The sequence below is a fragment of the Cygnus atratus genome, chromosome 4 (assembly GCF_013377495.2).
Source record: "Cygnus atratus isolate AKBS03 ecotype Queensland, Australia chromosome 4, CAtr_DNAZoo_HiC_assembly, whole genome shotgun sequence".
In the NCBI taxonomy this organism is placed as follows: domain Eukaryota; kingdom Metazoa; phylum Chordata; class Aves; order Anseriformes; family Anatidae; genus Cygnus; species Cygnus atratus.
Genome location: NC_066365.1, coordinates 77,350,207 through 77,367,986, shown reverse-complemented (window position 1 = coordinate 77,367,986; position 17,780 = coordinate 77,350,207). Strand labels below are relative to the sequence as shown.

The window sequence follows — 17,780 nt, the reverse complement described above, 5'->3', positions numbered from 1 at the left end:
AGCACCGGGGCCGGCCACGGGCTGTGGCACGGGGCAGGGAAACGCCAGCCCGCAGCACGGGCAGGAGCTGCGGGGGCTTGCACACACGGGCACACCCCTGTACACACCCCTGTACACACCCCCGTACACTCATGCACCACGTCCCACAGGTCTCTGTTTATTTCTCAGTGCTCTAGGAGTGAAAAAAGCCCCCGGGGGCTCGGCCTGCCGCGACCTCCTGGTGCCGGTGCCACGGCGGTGCCTAGCGCGGCGGGGCCGGGGACGGAGGGCGGCCGGGCAGGTCGCAGCGGTACTGGAAGATCTGGAAGCAGAGGAGGCTGGCGAGCAGCGAGGGGCTGGAGGTGCCCACCTTCCTGAAGCCCTGGCCCTCGTAGAGCCGCTGGGCCACCACCTGCACCACGGAGGTGTAGAGCATGACCGCCCCGTAGCCCCGCGCCTGGGCGAAGCGCAGCACCTCCCTGCAGAGCGCTTTGGAGATGCCCCGGCCCCGGTAGTCCTTGCTGACTGACATGCGCTTCAGCTCCAGGGCCACCCCTCTCTGGGACGGGTCCTGCGGCGGTGCCACGGCCACCATGCCCACCACGGCCCCCCCGGCCTCCGCCACCCAGAAGCAGGAGTCGGGCGCCCGCATGTAGGTGGCGCGGATGTCGAGGAGGTCGGTGTGCAGCGCCTGGTGCACGTAGGACGTGCTGAAGGAGCGGAGCAGGGGCCAGGCGGCCGCCAGTGCCAGCGCTGCGGCCCCCAGCGCCAGCAGCCAGCAGCTGGCGGCCGCCCGCACCACGGTGAAGAGGGCGAGCAGAGCCAGCTGCATCCGCGCCGAGCGCAGGACATGCCGGTACACGGCCGGCGCGTGCTCATTGATGCCGCGGGCAAAGAGGGACCGCACGGCGTCGTAGTCCTGGTCCTGGTACTGCCGGATGCGGTAGGGCGCCATCGTTCTGCTGGCACCTGCGGTGCAGTATGGGTTGTCACGGCAGCGCCCAGCTGGTGCAGCCGTGCGCGCCTCCGGCCATCCCTAGACCCCACAGTCGGTGAGCGGGCAGGACTCACCGCATGGGCACCACGACATCTCTCATCGGCTGAGCACCAGCCTGCAGTCCGCATCGCCCTGTCGGTGTGATTGCCCTCCTCCCACAAAAATCCACCTGCACTAGCCCTGCCTGGGGTGGGCATCCCGGGCCCCCGTCCTGCTGACCCCTCATGGGGTTTTGCCCTGCTTCCCTCACCCTCAGCACTTTGAGCAGCACCAGCCCAGGGCTGTGCCGGGCCAGACTTACATGGGGGTCCCTCTGCAAGCAATGGGCAGGGGGGCTCCCCAGCTCTGTTCCCAATGAGATCACGGAGATGCTCATACCGCCAGCACCAGTCTGCGGTGAGCATATCCTGAGGGCCCCGAAGCCCTCGAGATTGCAGGGCTGGGATGAGGGGACGAGCAGGACCTCCCCAGCAGCACAGCCCCTTCCAGCGGGGCAGGGTCTGGGGGTTCCTGCCCCCCTGGCTCCCCAAGCAGCCCCAGCACTCACTGGGGTGCCAGCAGTGGTCCCAGCTCCCCCGATCAGCAGCAGAGCAAAACCTGGGCAGCCGCCCCGCACCTTGCAGCCCGCCCTTTGCCCTTGTGCCACAAGGAGCTGGCAGCGAAGGCAAGGGGCAAAGTTTGTGCCTGTGCAGGGCGCTGAGCTGCCCTGGTGAGGGGACCCCAAGCAGAGAGGGGCTGGGGAAGGGGCTGGGGCCTTGGGGATGCTGCAGCCCCCCGGGGTCTGTGCTGGCCTTGCCGCTGGGGGGGCACCTGGCCCCATCCAGCTCTGTTAGGGGTGTGGCACCGTGCACCCCACCGGTGGGCTCCCGGGCCCCCACCCGCTGCTGCCAGCCCTGCAGGCCCTCTGCACACAGCGTGCTGCCCCCCAGCCCCAGGGACACGGGCACGCAGCCCCCCCACGGGGCACGAGGCGCGCTTTGCTTTGCGCAGCTTCAGCTCCCCCCCCCCGGCTTCCCCTTTCCGCCCTCGCCGCTTCCCTCTCCTCCCTTCTCCCCTTCCCTGCTCCCTTCTCCCTGCTCCGTCTCCCTGCTCCCTGTCCCCCCCCGCCCCCCCTCTCCCCGCTCCCCCCTTCCCTCTCCCCCCCCATATCCCCGCTCCCCCCCCGTTTCCCTCTCCCTCCCCCCGTCCCCCTCCCCTTCTCCCCGCTTCCTCCCCTCTCGGCCCCCCCCGCTCCCTCTCCGTCCCCCCTCCCTCTCCCCGCTCCCCCCGGTCCCCCCCCCCTCCCTCCGTCCCCGTCCCCCCCCGCCGCCCGGGCCCGTCCCCGCACACCCACAGCCGCGGCCGTGCCGGTTACCGGCCGCAGGAGCGGCCCTTACCGGGGCCCGGGCCGGGCTGGCGGCGGCTGCGGGCGGACGGCGAAGGGGAAGGGGCGGCCCCGCCGCTCCGGCTCGCCGGGCCCCGGGAAGAGCCGGCTTCCCCGCGGCGCCTCCGCCGAGGCCGGGACCGGGACCGGGACCGGGACCGGGGCCGGGCGAAACGCACCCGAGGACGACTCCGGGAGGCGCGCGGCGACGGCGGCGGCGGGAAATGCTCGGGCACGGCGCGGGGATGAGAGGGCTTGGCCCCCCCCGGGAACCGCGGCTCCCTCCGGGGACTTTGCGCACGGGCAGCGCCGGTGCCGTGGGCTCCCTGCCAGCGGCTCCGCGTCCCTCGAGCGAAGGCCGGCGGGCCCGAAGGGCGGCGGGGGCAGCAGCACCCTGCGGCGGGTGCCCCTGCTGCGGGGCCGGGGGGGGGGGGGGGGGCGGGGGCTGCCCGCAGACCGGGCGCGGCCCCGCGCGGGGCCCTCCCGAGGGGCTGCTGGGGGTCCTTGGGGAGCTGGCAGCCCCCCACCTGCTGCCCCCCCCCCCGGCACAAAGACGGGCTGCGGGCAGCGCTGCAGACGCTTTTATTTCACTGCCTGCGAGGGGGGCGGCAGGGGCAGCCCCCAGGCACTGCAGGGGGGCAGCAGGAACACAGCCACGCAGCACCTCCGTGGGGTCCCTGCGCACCCAGGGGACACGGGGGCATCACGCACACGACGTACACGCCCCAGGGAAACCCCCCCGGGAGGCTGAGCCCCCAGAGTGGGCTTCTCAGGGTGCAGCAGTGTTGGGACGCTGGGGCCGGCCGCCCCGACCCCCTGCGCGTGTCCCCAGCCAGGCACCGCACGGCACGAGGGTCCCAGCCCCCCGCGCCCCCCGGCCACACGCTCCCTGAGAGGCATCGCCGGTGCGGCTTGGCCAAAAGGCACGAGGCGGGGGGCTCCCCAGGCGCAGCCCAGAGCTTCCAGCACCGCAGGGTCTGTGCACGGGCTCTCCCGGTGCCGCCGGCGCCGCCGGGCTCAGGGCAGGTCGTAGCGGTAGGTGGTGACGGTGCAGTTGGCCAGGCGGCCGTAGGCGGTGGGCAGGAGGTAGTGGCGGTGCCGGTGGAAGCCCAGGCGCTCGTAGAGGGCGCGCGCCTCGTGCTGCAGCATCATGGTGTTGAGCACCACGGCCCGACAGCCGCGCTGCTGCCGCGCGAAGGCCAGGGCGGTGCGTCCCAGCGCCGCCGCGATGCCCCTGCCCCGGTAGTCCTTGCGCACCGCCATCCGCTTCAGCGCCAGCTCCTCGCCGCCGGCCGGCCGCACGCCCACCGTGCCCACCACCCGCTCATCCGCCTCCGCCACCCAGAAGCGGGCGCCGGGGCTCTCCATGTAGGCGGCCCGGATGTCCCGCAGGTCGTCCCCGAGGCAGCGCTCGATGTAGGTGCTCCAGGCGCAGCCCAGGAGCTGCCTGCCCAGGGCCAGCAGCAGCGTCAGGGCCAGGACGGGCAGCAGCAGGGAGCGGGAGCTGGCGAGCAGCAGGCAGAAGACGCAGCCCAGCACCAGCAGCACCCAGGGCTGCCGCAGCACGTGCAGGCACAGCGCCGGCACGTACTCGTTCATGCCGGTGGCGAAGACCTCGCGCACCGCCTCGTAATCCTCGTCGCGGTACGGACGGATCCGGTAGTCTGCCATGGCGCGCCCTGGGGCGGGAGAGGGCGGCTCGGCCCCGGCCAGTGCCCCCAGCCCAGAGTGCCCCCAGCCCGGGAAGTGCCCCCAGCCGTGCCCAGCCCGGCCCCCCCTGCCCAGCGGGACCTCAGGACGGGCTCAGGGCGACCCGAGGAGCCCAGGGATGGTGCAGCACCGGTGGGTGCGGGCAGGGAAGCGCCAGCACTGCCCCGTGCCCCAGGCAGCCCCCGCACACCTCGGTGCCCTCCATGCCTCTCAGTGCCCCCCATGCCCTTCAACGCCCCCCGGGCCCCTTGGTGCCCCCCGCACCTCTCAGCATCCCCTGCACCCCTCAGTGCCCCCCGTGCCTCTCGGTGACCCCCATCTCTCAGTGCCCCCCGTGCCCCCCACACCCCTCGGTGCTCCCCATATCCCTCGGTGGCCCCTGTGCCCGCTGGTGCCCCCCGTGCCCTTCAGTGCCCCCGCAGCCCTCAGCACCCCCCGCACCTCTCAGTGCCCCCCGTGCCTGTCGGTGCCCCCCCCACCTCTCAGTGCCTCCCGTGCCTGATGGTGCCCCCCACATCCCCCGGTGCCCCCCCATCTCTCCGTGCCCCCATCTCTCAGCGCCCCCCTCCCCTCCTCGCGCCCACGGACCGGCCCTGGGCGCCCCCCTCGCCCCCCCAGGGCCCCCCCACCCCAGGGACCCCCCCAGCCCCTGCCCCCCCCCGGCCCCGCCCCCGCTCACCGCGCCCGCCGCCCGCCGCCGCCGCCTGCCCGCCGCCGCGGCGCTCGCTGCCCATTGGCCGCCGCAATTTCCGCGGCCACGCCCCCCCGCCGCCACCAGCCAATGGGCGCCCGGCGGAAGGGCGGCGGGGGCGGGCCCGCGGGGGACGGCTGGTCACATGAATGAAGCGTGAGGGCGGGGAGGCGGGCGGGGCCTGCGAGCGGGGGCGGAGCTTCCGTCGGCGGAGGCGCCATTGACCTTCAGGGCAAGGGGCGGGGCAAGGGGCGGGGCGGGTGGGCGTGGCCGGCCCGTTACCGCCCCGCCCCCGGCTCGCGGCGCTGGGCCCGGAGCCGGCGGAGGCGGCGGCGGCGGATCCGCAGCGGGAGGTCGGGGGGGGGCCGGGGCGCGGCCCCCGCTCGTCCCCGCGGCCGGCGCCGGGCCAGGCGGAAGCTGCAGGCCGTGGGCACGTTGTCGAACGGGACGCGGCACGGCCGGGTGGCCGCCTCGTAGCCCTCGGCCCGCGCCGTCACCTAGTACTCTGCCCTGGTTCAGCAGCCGCCAGTAGTCCCCGTCCGCGGCTGGGGGGCGGCGTCAGGGATGTGACGGGACGGGACGGGACTGGGACACCCCGGTCCCAGCCCCTACCGGTCCCCAGCCCCCCCGGTCCCGAAGCCCAGCCCCACGCCCAGCCCTGTCCCCGCTGCCGCCCCACCCAGCCCTGTTCGCTGTCCCCCTCCCCTGTCCCCATCCCATCCCTTGCTATTCCCATCCCCGTCACATCCCATCCACACGCCTGTCCCCATGCCATCCTCATCCCCCTTCCTGTCCCCATCCCCATCCCATCCCCATCCGCATCCATCCCCATCCCCATCCCCATCCCCATCCCCATCCCCACCCCCCCATCCCCATCCCCATCCCCATCCCCATCCCTTCCTGTCCCCATCCCCATCCCCATCCCCATCCCTTCCTGTCCCCATCCCCATCCCCATCCCCATCCCCATCCCATCCCCATCCCCATCCCATCCCCATCCCCATCCCCATCCCCATCCCCATCCCCATCCCCATCCCCATCCCCATCCCATCCCCATCCCCATCCCTTCCTGTCCCCATCCCCATCCCCATCCCCATCCCCATCCCCATCCCCATCCCCATCCCCATCCCCATCCCCATCCCCATCCCCATCCCCATCCCCATCCCCATCCCTTCCTGTCCCCATCCCCATCCCCATCCCCATCCCCATCCCCATCCCCATCCCTTCCTGTCCCTATCCCCATCCCCATCCCCATCCCCATCCCATCCCCATCCCCATCCCCATCCCCATCCCCATCCCCATCCCCATCCCCATCCCTTCCTGTCCCCATCCCCATCCCCATCCCCATCCCCATCCCCATCCCTTCCTGTCCCCATCCCCATCCCCATCCCCATCCCCATCCCCATCCCTTCCTGTCCCCATCCCTTCCTGTCCCCATCCCTTCCTGTCCCCATCCCCATCCCCATCCCCATCCCCATCCCTTCCTGTCCCCATCCCCATCCCCATCCCCATCCCCATCCCCATCCCCATCCCCATCCCCATCCCCATCCCCATCCCCATCCCCATCCCTTCCTGTCCCCATTCCTTCCTGTCCCCATCCCCATCCCCATCCCCATCCCTTCCTGTCCCCATCCCCATCCCCATCCCCATCCCCATCCCCATCCCCATCCCCATCCCCATCCCCATCCCTTCCTGTCCCCATCCCCATCCCCATCCCCATCCCCATCCCCATCCCCATCCCCATCCCATCCCATCCCATCCCAACCCCACGTCCCCTCCCCAGCCCTGTCCATGTCCCCCCGTACCGGTCCGGACATCGTGGTTGATGCCATCCACGGAGATGATGGCGTTGGCGATGCCCTGCTCCGTGTCCACGTCCCGCACCACCCCCTTAATGCCGCGGTGCACCTGGGAACCGCAGACCAGGGCGGTGTCAGGGGCATCCCCCACCCCCAGCACAACGCCCTCAGCTGCACCCAATGCTTTCCGTACCCCAAACCAGGCTGCGGGGCACGGCACGGCCCAGGACACGTCACACATGCCCTGCAGCCAGTGTGCCGGCACACATGAACCCTGAGTAGGGTGTGCACGCTCCCAGCACACACACGTGCACACCCAGCACACGCCCACCAGCAGCACACACATGCATGCCCCAGCATACAAACACCACCAGTGCAGGCACACCCCTAGTACGCACACACACAGCACACGTGTGCACACCAGCAAACACACGCACCCCCAGCACACACGTGCACCCCCAGCACACACACACACAGCGCGCACACAACCCTGGCGCATGCCCACTGCAGCCCCCTGCTGCCCCAGCCCCAGGCCAGTGGCAGATGCCCACTGGGGGAAGGGGGAAGGGGGGGTGCAAAGCCTCCGGGGGCATTTGGGGACCCCATGGCTGTGTCCTGCCGCCAGCCCTTGGGGCCAGGGGTGCCATGCGGTCCCGCACCTGCTCCATGTAGAGCAGCAGGGACTCGCGGTTGTTCTCCCACTCGGCCGGCAGCTCGGAGGCGTGCGGGAACTTGTCGCAGGAGAGCTCCACCGTGATCTCGAAGCAGTTGGTGTGCAGGTAGCTGAAGTCGTTCATGCCTGCGTGGGGCGGCGGGGGCATCAGGGGGGAGCTGCTGCCGCCGTGCCCCCCGCTGCCCCCCCAGCCCCGCGCTCACTGCCGGGCACCGTGTGCCAGTTGGCCCCGTTGATGATGTTGCCGGAGCGCATGAAGTCGTCGTAGTGGCAGAGGCGGCGCTCCTCGCTGGCCATGGCCAGGTTGGAGGTGGCGTAGACGGTGGCCAGCCAGCGGAAGACGCCATCGTCGGCCGTGGGCGTCAGCTCCTGCGCCTTCCAGTAGGTGCGGGTCATGTCAAAGGGGTAGGTGACCACCAGCTCCCCGCCGTGCAGGTTGGCGCTCAGCACGAAGGGGTACCGCTGCATCCAGTCGATCACCGCCCGCGTCTCGGGGGCCACCTGCAGGCACGCTGCGTCAGAGCCGTGCGGGCCGGGGGGGCGCAGCCGGGACCCCCGCTCCGTCCCCGTCACAGCGCCCGGCTCCGCGGCGCCCTCACCGTGGCGTTTGCGAAGGTGTAGTACTCGGGGATGGGGATGTAGTGGTTGGGGAACTCGTGGGGCACCAGGTCGTTGTCCTCGGCGTCCCACAGCGCCGTGTTGAGGTCGGCGAAGTTGTGGTTGAGGTCGATGCCCTCGTAGGTCCAGCGGCCCATGGCCCAGCCCGACAGCTCGGAGCCCTGCGGGGGACGCGGTCAGCGGGCAGCGGGGCGGGCGCACGGCCCGGCGGGCCCCGGGCCCTACCAGCTTGTAGGCGGTCTCGTAGCCGTCGGGGTTCATGGAGGGCAGGAGGTGGATGCGGGTGTCGGTGACCAGCCGCACCACGCGGGGGTTGCCGCGGCGGAACTCGCGGCACAGGTACTCCATCAGGTTGAGCAGCAGCTCCCGGCCCAGCACCTCGTTGCCGTGCATCCCCGCCACGTAGCGGAACTCGGGCTCGCCTGCGGGCACGGCACCCGGTGGCTGCGGGTCCCCGCTGCGCCCCCTGGCTCTGCTCCCCCTGCCCTGGGGCCGTGGGGCACGTACCCACTTCGTGCTGCCCGGGGTTGTCGGAGATCTCCATGACGTACATCTTGAGGCCCAGGTAGCTCTTCCCGATGCTGTAGACGCGGGTGATGTTGGGGCACTCGTCGTTCACCCGCTTCATCAGCTGGGGAGGGCAAAGCTCTCTGCACTGGGGTCCAGCGCACCCCCAGGGGTGCAGGGACCCCTGGACCGGTTTGGGAGGTCCCCAGGGGTGCAGAACCCCCTGCCCCAGGCACCTTTCTCATCTCCTTGTAGTTGTGATGCCGGAAATCCAGCTTGTCCATGGGCACGGGGTCGCTGGGCCAGTAGTAGATGTTGTTCGGGTCTGCAGGGAGCCGGGGACCGGTGAGAGAGCGGCAGGGAGCGGGAGCAGCTCAGCCCCCAGCCCGCAGGGGGAAGATCGGGCAGGGGCCGGCGGGTGCCCACCTGGCAGGCGGCAGCCCAGGACCTCCGCCCGCAGGCAGATGGTGCCGTTCTCGAACCAGGTCTGCGGGTTGATGCGGATGTAGCGGGCCACCACCGGCGAGGGCAGCAGGTTGAGCACCGGCGTCTCGGGGTCCTTGTTCCCCGGGAAGACCTGGGTGGGAGGCGCAGCCCCTGCGTGCCCCCGTGCCCGAGTGCGGCACCGAGGGGGGAACGCGGGGCTGGGGCAGAGCTGCCGGCTGGGGACCAAAGGGTTACGGGCGTGCGGCCGCCCAACCCCGGCCTCCCCTGGCCCCCCTCCAGCCCCTAATGAACAGTGGACACGTGGCGCTGGGCTGAGCCCAGCACCGCCACGGGGGGACCTGATTTGGGACACAGCCACGGGGCCTGGGGCACCTGCACTGCTCTGCCCCCACCCCACAGCCGGACGCCCGGCACAGGCACCAGGGGTGAGCATGGGGACCCCCAAACTGTTCCTGGCACAGGGACCCCAAAGCTGCTCCTGGCACGGGGACCCCAAAGCCGCTGCTGGCACAGCCCTGCCCCAGGACCCCAGCCCTGCAGTGGCAGCCCCCGTTTCTCGCTCATGCCTGCACCCACCCGGGGGGGCTGCCTGCACCCTCCCTGCCTGCACCCCCAAGCGACCACAGCTGCCCAGCTCTCACACGTGCACCCAAGCACCAGGCTGCCGTGTTCGCCTTCGGGCACGCTCTGCCATGCCATGGGGCCCTGCGCACACCCGTGCGCGTCCCCCTCGTGCTCCCGGCCCCCCCCGGGTGGGCAGCGAGGACAAGCAGCCTTTGTGCGGGAGGGGAAGCGCTGGAGGATGCTCTCCGGGAAGGGAGGCCAAAGGCAACAGCACCAGAGCCCAGCACAGCGCCTGCCCGCGCCGTTAACTCCGCCGAGCCCTCGCTCTGCGCCGGGAGTCAGGGCTGGGCTGGGGTGCAGGGGGGGCTCCGCTCCCCCCCCCGGTGCCTACCGCCTCCTCGGTGCCGTTGCGGCACGGCTGCCACGTGTGCGTGTCGTTGCTGAACTGGACCTTGTAGGAGGTCACCCAGTCGTACCTGCGAGGGGCAGAGGGTCACGGGGGCCCGGCCCCCAGCCCCGGGGCCAGCCCTGCCCCGCGCCTTACGTCCAGATGGAGTTGAGCCCCTGCGTGATGACCCCGGTGAAGTTGGTCAGCCGGCGGGCGTCGATCTCCAGCCACTGCTCCTTGTCCTCCTGCCCCGCGCACCAGCCGCCATCGAAGAAATCCCCGTCGTAGAGCCCCGACTGCGGGCGGGAGGGGGTCAGGGTGGGGGGGACAGGGGGCCCACCCCGGGCACGGCCCCAGTGGCCCCGCAGGGAGCTGTGCTGGTGCTGCAGCGACAGGGGACAGCTCCGTGCTGACCGGGCGCCTCTCGGCCAGGAGACCAAGCCCTCCTTTAATGGGGCCCTCAGAGGGTCATGGTGGATCCCCCCCCCCCGAGCAAAACGCAGATGAAGCCAGCGGGGCCAAGAGGGGTGATGCTGAGAGCCCCGGTTCCCCTGACACGCGTGTGCCATGCACACACCATGCACGTGCCATGCACACACCATGCACATGCCATGCACGTACCGCATGCCATGCACACACCATGCAGGTACCATGCAGGTGCCATGCACGCCGCACACGCACCGAGCACACATCACAGACCACGCACTCACCATGCACTCACCATGCACACATCACGCACACGCCATGCACACGCCATGCACACGCCATGCACACGCTGCCATCCTACCTGGATGTTGAGCCGCCCGCGGTGGGCGCCCAGGCCGTAGCGCTTGTCGCTGGAGGCGCGGAGCTGGGAGTCCAGCACGCGCAGGGACTCCAGCCCCAGCGGGGGGCACTCTGGGGGCAGAGCAGAGGGGGCACAGCGTGCTCAGCGACCCCACGCAGGGCAGCTCCCATGCAGGGGTCCCCCCGGGGCTGCCCCCCATGCTGTGCCCTCCTCTGCCTGCTGGTCCTGTGCACGGGGTCCTCAGGCAGGGCTGGGGTCAGGGCAAACCCCGCTCCCCACAAAGCAAATCCTGCTCCCCACAGAACAAACCCCACTGTCCGCCATATGGAGGGGCAAGGAAGGAGGCAGAGGCAGGCAGCACCCCTTTGCCGTGCAGACCTGGGCACCCGGTGCCCCCCCAGCCCAGGGGTGTCAGCCAGCACCGTGCTGGGGACGTTCTGGGGGTCCAGCCCCTGCTGCCCCCAGGACTTGCAGCACCCGGGGGCGTTGTGCCCCCCCGTGCTTCCCAGCCCCAAGGGGCACGGCCACATCCCGGCACTGGGGCGGACGCAGGGAGCCCCACCAGTGCCCCCAGCCCTGCTGTGTGATGGGGGGGGAGTTGTGTGTGTGCGTGTGCGTGTGTGCGTGATTTGTGTGTGTGTCCCCCCACACACGCATGTGTAAGGTGTGTGCACAGCATGCGGGGCTGCTGCTGTGCTGGTGTGCCCATGGTGAGAGCTGTGCCTGCTCCGTGTGCATGCAGCACGGAGCTGTGCTCGGCACGGGGGCGTGCAGCACGTCGGTGTGTGCACACGCGCGTGCCCCCCTGCACAGCGCTGCCCCCCCCAGCACCGTGTACGTACGAGGCTCCTGCGGGGCAGCCGGGTCCTTGGCTGGAGCCTTCGGCTTCTTCTTCAGCACCTTTTTCTTCACCACTTTGACCCGCACGACCTTCCTCCTGGGCATGGGGGCTGCGGGCAGGCACAGGGACGGCGGGGGGGGGCTCAGGGCCTGGGGGCTGCCGGCCCTCGGGGTGCCCCCAGGTTGGGGGGGGCAAAGCTGGCCGGGGCTGGGGGCGCACCCACCCCAGTGGCCCCAGGGGGGCCACGAGGAGGGCTCGGGGAACTGGGCAGCCCCGCATGACCCCTGGGGAGCACCTGGCATCCATGTGCACACACCCATGTGCACACATACATGCACACACCCATGTGCACAAACACACATGCACACACCCACGTGCAGACACATACAAGCACCCAAATGCACACACCCCCGTCCCTCTGGCTCACAGGGATACCCTGGGGCAGCCCCTCACACACACGACTTCAGCGCAGCCCCCAGGTGTGCGCAGCCCCAGCTCACGCACATGAACACGCATGCACACAAGCACACACACGCGCGCACACACACACACACACACCCTGCCCGGGCATCTGCACAGAACTGCAGCGGGACCGGGCACAGCCGGTATCGGGGAATGCCGACGCTGCGCCCAGCCGTGCCGGCTGCGTGTGCAGGCAGCGCACAAACACACAAGCACAAACCACAAAGCGCACACACGCAGGCACAAAGCACACGTACTCCCACACACTGATACACACAAACCATGCACACACGTCCATGCTCACATGCACACTCACCCATACACACACACTCACACACGCGTGCGCACACTCACCCCAGTGCACACTTAAATCCCTCCCCTCGCACACACACTTGCGTACAAACAGCCCTGCACACAGCCCCGCTTACACCGCCACGCGCAGACATGCACAGAGCTGCACACACACTAAGATACACAGCCGCACACACACACTAACATACACAAATGCACACGAACACACACACATGCATACATGCAGACACACACATACACGCCAACACATGCACACACACGTACAAGCACACACACACACATGCTCACACACACGTACGTGCACACATGCTCACACGTAAACACACACATGTATATGCACACTCGTGCATGCACACATGTAAATGCAGACACACGTACACGCACACCCACATGTAACCCCCCCCAACACACATGCACACGCACCCACACCCCCACGCCCCCCCCTCACCCCCTCGCCCCCCCAACCCCTGCCCCCCCCGGCTCCTACCTTTGGCCCCGGCCCCCCCCTTCAGCGTCCCGCGCTCGGGGGGCTGGGGGCTGGCGGGGGTCGCGCTGCCCGGCCCCCCCCGCGCCGTGCCCCTCGGGGGGGTCGCGGCCGGGCCTTTCGGGGTCCCCCCCGTCGCGGTGCCCCTCGGGGAGGTCGCGGCGCTGCTCGTCGTTGGCCCCCCCGTCCCGGCGCCTCTGGGGGGCGCCGCCGTGGAGCCCCGGGAGCCCCCCACCCCCGCGGCCCCGGGCCTCAGAGCGCCGTCGGGGGGCGCCGTCTGGGCGGGGGGCGCGGGGGGGGCGGCGGCCAGCAGCGGCAGCAGGAGCAGCACCGGGAGCCGCAGCCCCGGCATGGCCGCGACGGGACGGGCCGGGACGGGACGGGCAGCGGAGCCGAGCCGAGCCGAGCCGAGCCGAGCCGAGCCGAGCACAGCGGCCGCCCCCGCCCTCCCCCGCCCCTCGCCGCCCCCCCGGCCCCTTCCCGGCCCCGTCCCCGCCCCCGGGCCCTCCTCGACCCCCGCCGCCCGCTGCTCTCGCCGGGGCCGCGGGCACCCCCCGGGAGCGGGCTGGGGGCTGCCCCCGGCAGCGGGGGGCTCGGGGTCACCCCGGCTCTGCTCGCCCCCAGCCGGGCTCTGCGCCCCCCGGGGTCCCCCGTGCTGGGGGTGCCGGGGGGGGCTCCCGAGCCCTTACTCCCGCCCGCGTCACCCGCACCCAGCACCCAGCACCCAGCCCCGCCGGCCCGGCCCGGCCCCAGCCCGGTGGTGCTGCAGGGGAGCCCCCGGCCCCCGGCCCCCGGCCCCCGTGCAGGCGGGGGCTGCTCAGCACCGCCAGGATCCGGCCCCGGGGGGACGCAGCTCGAAGCCGGACGGGATGCGGCCGCTGCTCGCTGGCCCCGGTCCCGCAGGAAATTTGCGGTCGGGTCCTCCACGTCGGCAGCGATGTGCGGGGACCAGCGGGGCAGCCTGGGGTGCCTGGCACGGGGTGCTGCGGGGGCCCCCCGGTCCCTGGGGCTGCCGCCTGCCCCCAGGGCTGCCTGCACCCGGTTCTGGCAGCAAAGGGTGCCCCATCTCTCCTTGGCTGATCCCGGAGTGCTCGCACATCGGGTATTGTTGCCGCCCTTGCAGGAATGTTTCAGCTCTGATTACACAGCAGTTTTGGGCACAAAACCCTCCCAGACTGGAACAATCCGCTCGGCCTGTTCCCTGCTTCTCACCCGTGTTCGCTGTTCCTCAGCCGCTCTCCTGCTGTCCCCAGCCCTCCTGGGGCCACTGGGTGCCCCTCGTGCTAGGTGGGTGCACTGGGTGCCCCGTGGGCACCCCGCTCGCTGTGCTCCCCACACCCCTTTTCCCCGACGGGAGACCCTGAGCACTCCCCAGCCAAACCTGACCATGGAGCCGTGGCCGGCTCTCCGCAGCCGTGCACAGCGCTTTCCAAGAGCAGGGCATGGCTGTGGGGGCTCCAGGACCCCCCCACCATTGCTCACAGCAGCAGCCGGTGCCACCAGCTGAGCCCGGGTACCCGCGAGGCCCCACGAGCTGCTAGCATGGAGCTGAGCCCAGCCGGGGCTTCGCAGCCAGATCCTGGCAGAGCGCAGGCGCTGAGCGGCGCTGCCCTGGGGCTGCGAGTGCACCGCGACCCAGCCCCGGCCCTCACCAGCAGCGGGGGACAGTGGGAAGCAGGGAGGGATGTCCCCCCAGCCTCTGGCCGGGGGCACAGGGACCCCCAGGAGAGCCAGAGCTGAGCCCCAGGGACACGATGCCTGTGGCACCCCGCGCACCCGGCACAGCAGGAGCAGGGTGGCTGCAGTGCTTGTGCCAGCACCGAGGCAGCTCTGAGCACCCTGCCCTGCCCCGGCCATGTCCCTGCCGCAGGATCCAGCCTGCAGGGAAATGCGAGGTGCTGGAGCTGCTTCCAGGCCCCGCGGTGCCTGGGGGAGCCCAGCCCGCACCCATTGGGGGGATCCCAGCTGCGGCGCAGGGAGGGGAACCGGGCACCTGCGGCAGGATGATGCCCATGGGCTGGGGCAGGCGGGTGCAGGTGGGAGGCAGCGGGGGCCGTGCAGTGCTGCTACCTGCCTGCTGGCATGGCCCTGCTGCCCCTGCACAAGCCCTTGTGCGGGCTGGGGGAGCTGGGGGCTCCCCTGGGCTGTGGCCGGACCCTTCCCCAGCCCTCGGCAGCCGCAGGGGCTGGAGCTCTGCTGCGATGTCTTGCCGCAGCCCTGTCCTCTTTCCCTCGGCCCTGCAGGGAGCTCTGGCAGACCTCAGCCCCCCGTCCTGCTCCGAGCAGCATCCTGCAAGAAGCCGTGCCGCTGCTGGCACTGACACCAGCCTGCCATGACCTCATTTTCCACCCCAAAAGGGCCTTCCTGGGCCTGACCTTCACTTGTGGTTTATTAGGATTTTTACAGCCTCCAGCATCTGGGCTGGGACAAGTGGGAGGGAGGCAGCAGCCGGGCTCTTGCTGGCCACTGGCCACCGACACCCTTTGGTCACCAAGAGCAGCTGGGGAGGCTCCGTGTGCCTGGCTGCAGTGGGCAGGGAGCAAAGCCAGCAGGTCAGGGTGCTGCTCCCACCCCTATCCCCTGCTCCTGGTCTCTGTGGCTCTCCTGGAGCCCGCTGCAGCCCACGGATCCAGCCCAGGATCCCTGATCTCTGTTCTCCCTGGATCCCTGCAGGGGTCACAGGACTCGGTGTGGTGCAGGGGGCTGGGAAGTGGCTGCACATTCCTCCTGGATGGGAGCAGTCCTCTGGGGCTGGGCCAGCACCAAAACGGGTTGTGTTGGCTGAGAGGAGTGGGACATGGTCCCCCCTGGAGGGGGTCCTCGTGCTCTGCGATGCTGCTCCTTCCCCAGCCCTGGTGAGAGCAGGGTATGGCCGGGAATGCCGTGCACTCCCCCATACCAGACATCTGGCCTGCAGAACCATGGCTTTATTTCACATCCCGTCCCAGGGCTAGGTCGCAGGAAGGGGTTGCAGGGAGCCGAGGCAGCTCCCGTGGCGTGCCCGAGCGCCCGCATCCCAGCGGCTCCGGGAAGGGCCGGGAGGGGAGGCTGCCTGGGGGCCTGACTCAGCCGCCACGTGATGGGGCTTTCTAGGTTTGCAGCGGGCCTGGCACGGCTCCGCGCTGTCCTGGCTGTGCTGCTGGGACCGGTGCCTGGCCGCGGGGCAGGAGAGGCCGTGCTGGAGCCGGCCCCGCTCCGGGGCTGCCCGCGGCGGTGGTGACCAGAGGCCAAGGCACTCGGCGCAGCGGGCTCCAGCGGTGGATTCCGCCCCAGTCAGCACTTCCAGGGACTTGCTGAATTTCCACATGCAGCTTGGACCGGAGTCAAGGCGTCCGCATCTGCACCGCCGGCCAGCCGCCAGCTCCCTCCCCGGCTGCGGGAGATGCCTTAAAGGCGCCGGGCTGGGGCAGGGGCAGGGGTGCTGCACAACTCTGCTTGGTCTCAGATCCGACAGCACTTCCTTGACCCACCGGTGCCTGCGCTCCTGGGGAGCCCATGGCTCCCCGTGGGGCTGGAGAGGCCCCGGGGTCCCCCGGGGAAGGGGTGCCCCAGGAGGGAGCTTCTCCCCGGGGCACGGATGGCTGTGAGCCCCGGGCTGCCCCGTCGTGCTGCTGCCCCGTGCCCTGGCTCTCTGCCCTGCCCTGCCCGGCCGGGGACCGCAGCCCATGGCTGAGGTCGGGGCAGCCGGCCAAGGCAAACACTTTGGCAGCCGCTGCTGGCTGCGAGGCTTGTGCCCAAACCACCCGGCGGTTCCGCGCGCACCCAGGGAGCCCACATGGGTGGCTGAGTGCCCACCTGCAGGAGAGGACTGCCAGCACCAGCCTGGCCCCCCCTGGCCTCATCCCTGTCCCCCAGGCACTGTCCCACCACAGGGTGACGGCAGCCCTGCGGGCAGGGGGTGTGGGCAGACCCCTCCTGCCGGCCCCACATCCCCTGTGTGGGCAGAGATGTGGCAGGTGGCTCTGGGTTGGAGTGGGGTCGCTGGGTGTGAGAAGGGGCAAGGGCTCTGTGGGGCTTTCTGGCTGCTCGGGGCTGTGCTCTGTCCCCCGCAGCCACCTCTGCACCATGCTGATGCCAGAGCCCTCCTCTGGTGGCCGCTCCAGAGAGGCTCCATGCAGGGACAAGGGGGGCTGGCAGCAGCCCTGTGCCCATCCCAGGGGTCCCAGCACAGCCCCCAGCCCCAAGGGAGGCCATGCTCCAGGGCTGTCCCCTCCCTGGAGATGGTGTCACCCCACAAGCCCCGGTTGTGACATCGCCCTCCTCACTGGCACAGCCGGGACTTGGTGGTGCTGAGCCGTGGGTATGTGGTGGGCCAGAGGAGCTGTGCCGGGACCCCGACGGGAACAGAATTAATGTGTGCCAGCCCCGAGCGGGGCAAGGGGTGCGGGGGGACCCTGGGTGCTGGGTTCAGTGCGGGAGCACCCCCAGAGGGCTCCCACCTGGATCTGCAGGTGATGCCCTACGGCTTCGTGTCCCTGCAGGATGGATGCGACCGCCTGGGGCCGCGCACGGACCATGGAGCTGCACAACGAGAACCAGATGGTCCTGGAGATGGTGGCGTGTGTGATCCTTGCCTGCTACCTGTCCCACGCAAACGTCTTCTTCTTCTACCTGCTGGTGCTCCTACCCCTGCTCTTCCTCTTTGAGGACACCATCGGAGCATGAGGATGGCTGCGGATCCTGCCTGAGCTGCTCAATAATGCCTCCTGCCCTCCGTGCTGTGTCGTGCCTGGGGAGGCGGGTGGGCGCGCTGCACCCCCTGCTCGCCATGTGCCTCCTGCCTGGAGGTGGAGGGGCTGGCACCTGGGGCAGGGACAGGGACAGGGATGTGACGGCCAGCTCTGCAGCACACAGTGCAATGGGGAGGTCCCACGGCCGTGCTCAGCTCCCAGGGGTGGGTCCCCGCCTCCGTGCAGCAGTGCAGGGGGGGCTTGCAGTGAGATGCTCTGAGCGGGGCCGGCTCCAGTGTTGGTGCCTCCAACCCACCTGAGCTCTGCCCTGCCCCGTCCTGCTGCCCATGGGCGGCTGTGGTGGTTTTACTCGGGTGGGCAGCCGAGTTCCACCACGGCCGCTCTCACTCCCCCTCCTCAAAGAGGAAGGGGAAGAAAATACGACACAAAGAGCTCGAGGTTTGAGATAAGGAGGATTTAATTAAAGGGA

General features: G+C 70.7%; 3 protein-coding genes across 4 annotated transcripts; all 3 read right to left on the bottom strand.

Annotated features, from left to right (window-relative positions):
• Nucleotides 1–136: 136 nt before the first annotated feature.
• On the bottom strand, nt 137–2,751 carry LOC118260592 (N-acetyltransferase family 8 member 3-like). 2 transcript variants are annotated; one of them, XM_035570966.2, is made up of 2 exons: nt 2,519–2,751; nt 137–948 (listed from the first exon to the last, which is right to left on the bottom strand). In XM_035570966.2, the coding sequence occupies exon 2, from the start codon at nt 932–934 to the stop codon at nt 242–244; it is 693 nt and encodes a 230-aa protein (XP_035426859.1). In that variant the 5' UTR covers nt 935–948; nt 2,519–2,751; the 3' UTR covers nt 137–241. The 2 variants fall into 2 exon arrangements, with proteins under 2 accessions (XP_035426859.1, XP_035426860.1); XM_035570967.2 differs by lacking the exon at nt 2,519–2,751 and adding an exon at nt 2,353–2,506.
• Nucleotides 2,752–2,904: 153 nt separating this feature from the next.
• Nucleotides 2,905–4,797, bottom strand: LOC118260593 (probable N-acetyltransferase camello). Its single transcript, XM_035570968.2, has 2 exons — nt 4,729–4,797; nt 2,905–4,018 (listed from the first exon to the last, which is right to left on the bottom strand). The coding sequence occupies exons 1-2, from the start codon at nt 4,781–4,783 to the stop codon at nt 3,357–3,359; spliced, it is 717 nt and encodes a 238-aa protein (XP_035426861.1). The 5' UTR covers nt 4,784–4,797; the 3' UTR covers nt 2,905–3,356.
• A 221-nt stretch (nt 4,798–5,018) lies between these two features.
• Nucleotides 5,019–12,972, bottom strand: CPXM1 (carboxypeptidase X, M14 family member 1). Its single transcript, XM_050710594.1, is given in 16 exon segments — nt 5,019–5,246; nt 5,248–5,285; nt 6,544–6,646; nt 7,197–7,336; nt 7,414–7,711; nt 7,810–7,989; nt 8,054–8,250; nt 8,336–8,459; nt 8,572–8,660; nt 8,762–8,912; nt 9,738–9,822; nt 9,891–10,030; nt 10,522–10,631; nt 11,364–11,471; nt 12,693–12,897; nt 12,952–12,972. Coding segments are annotated over 16 exon segments (2,217 nt in total).
• Nucleotides 12,973–17,780: the final 4,808 nt, after the last annotated feature.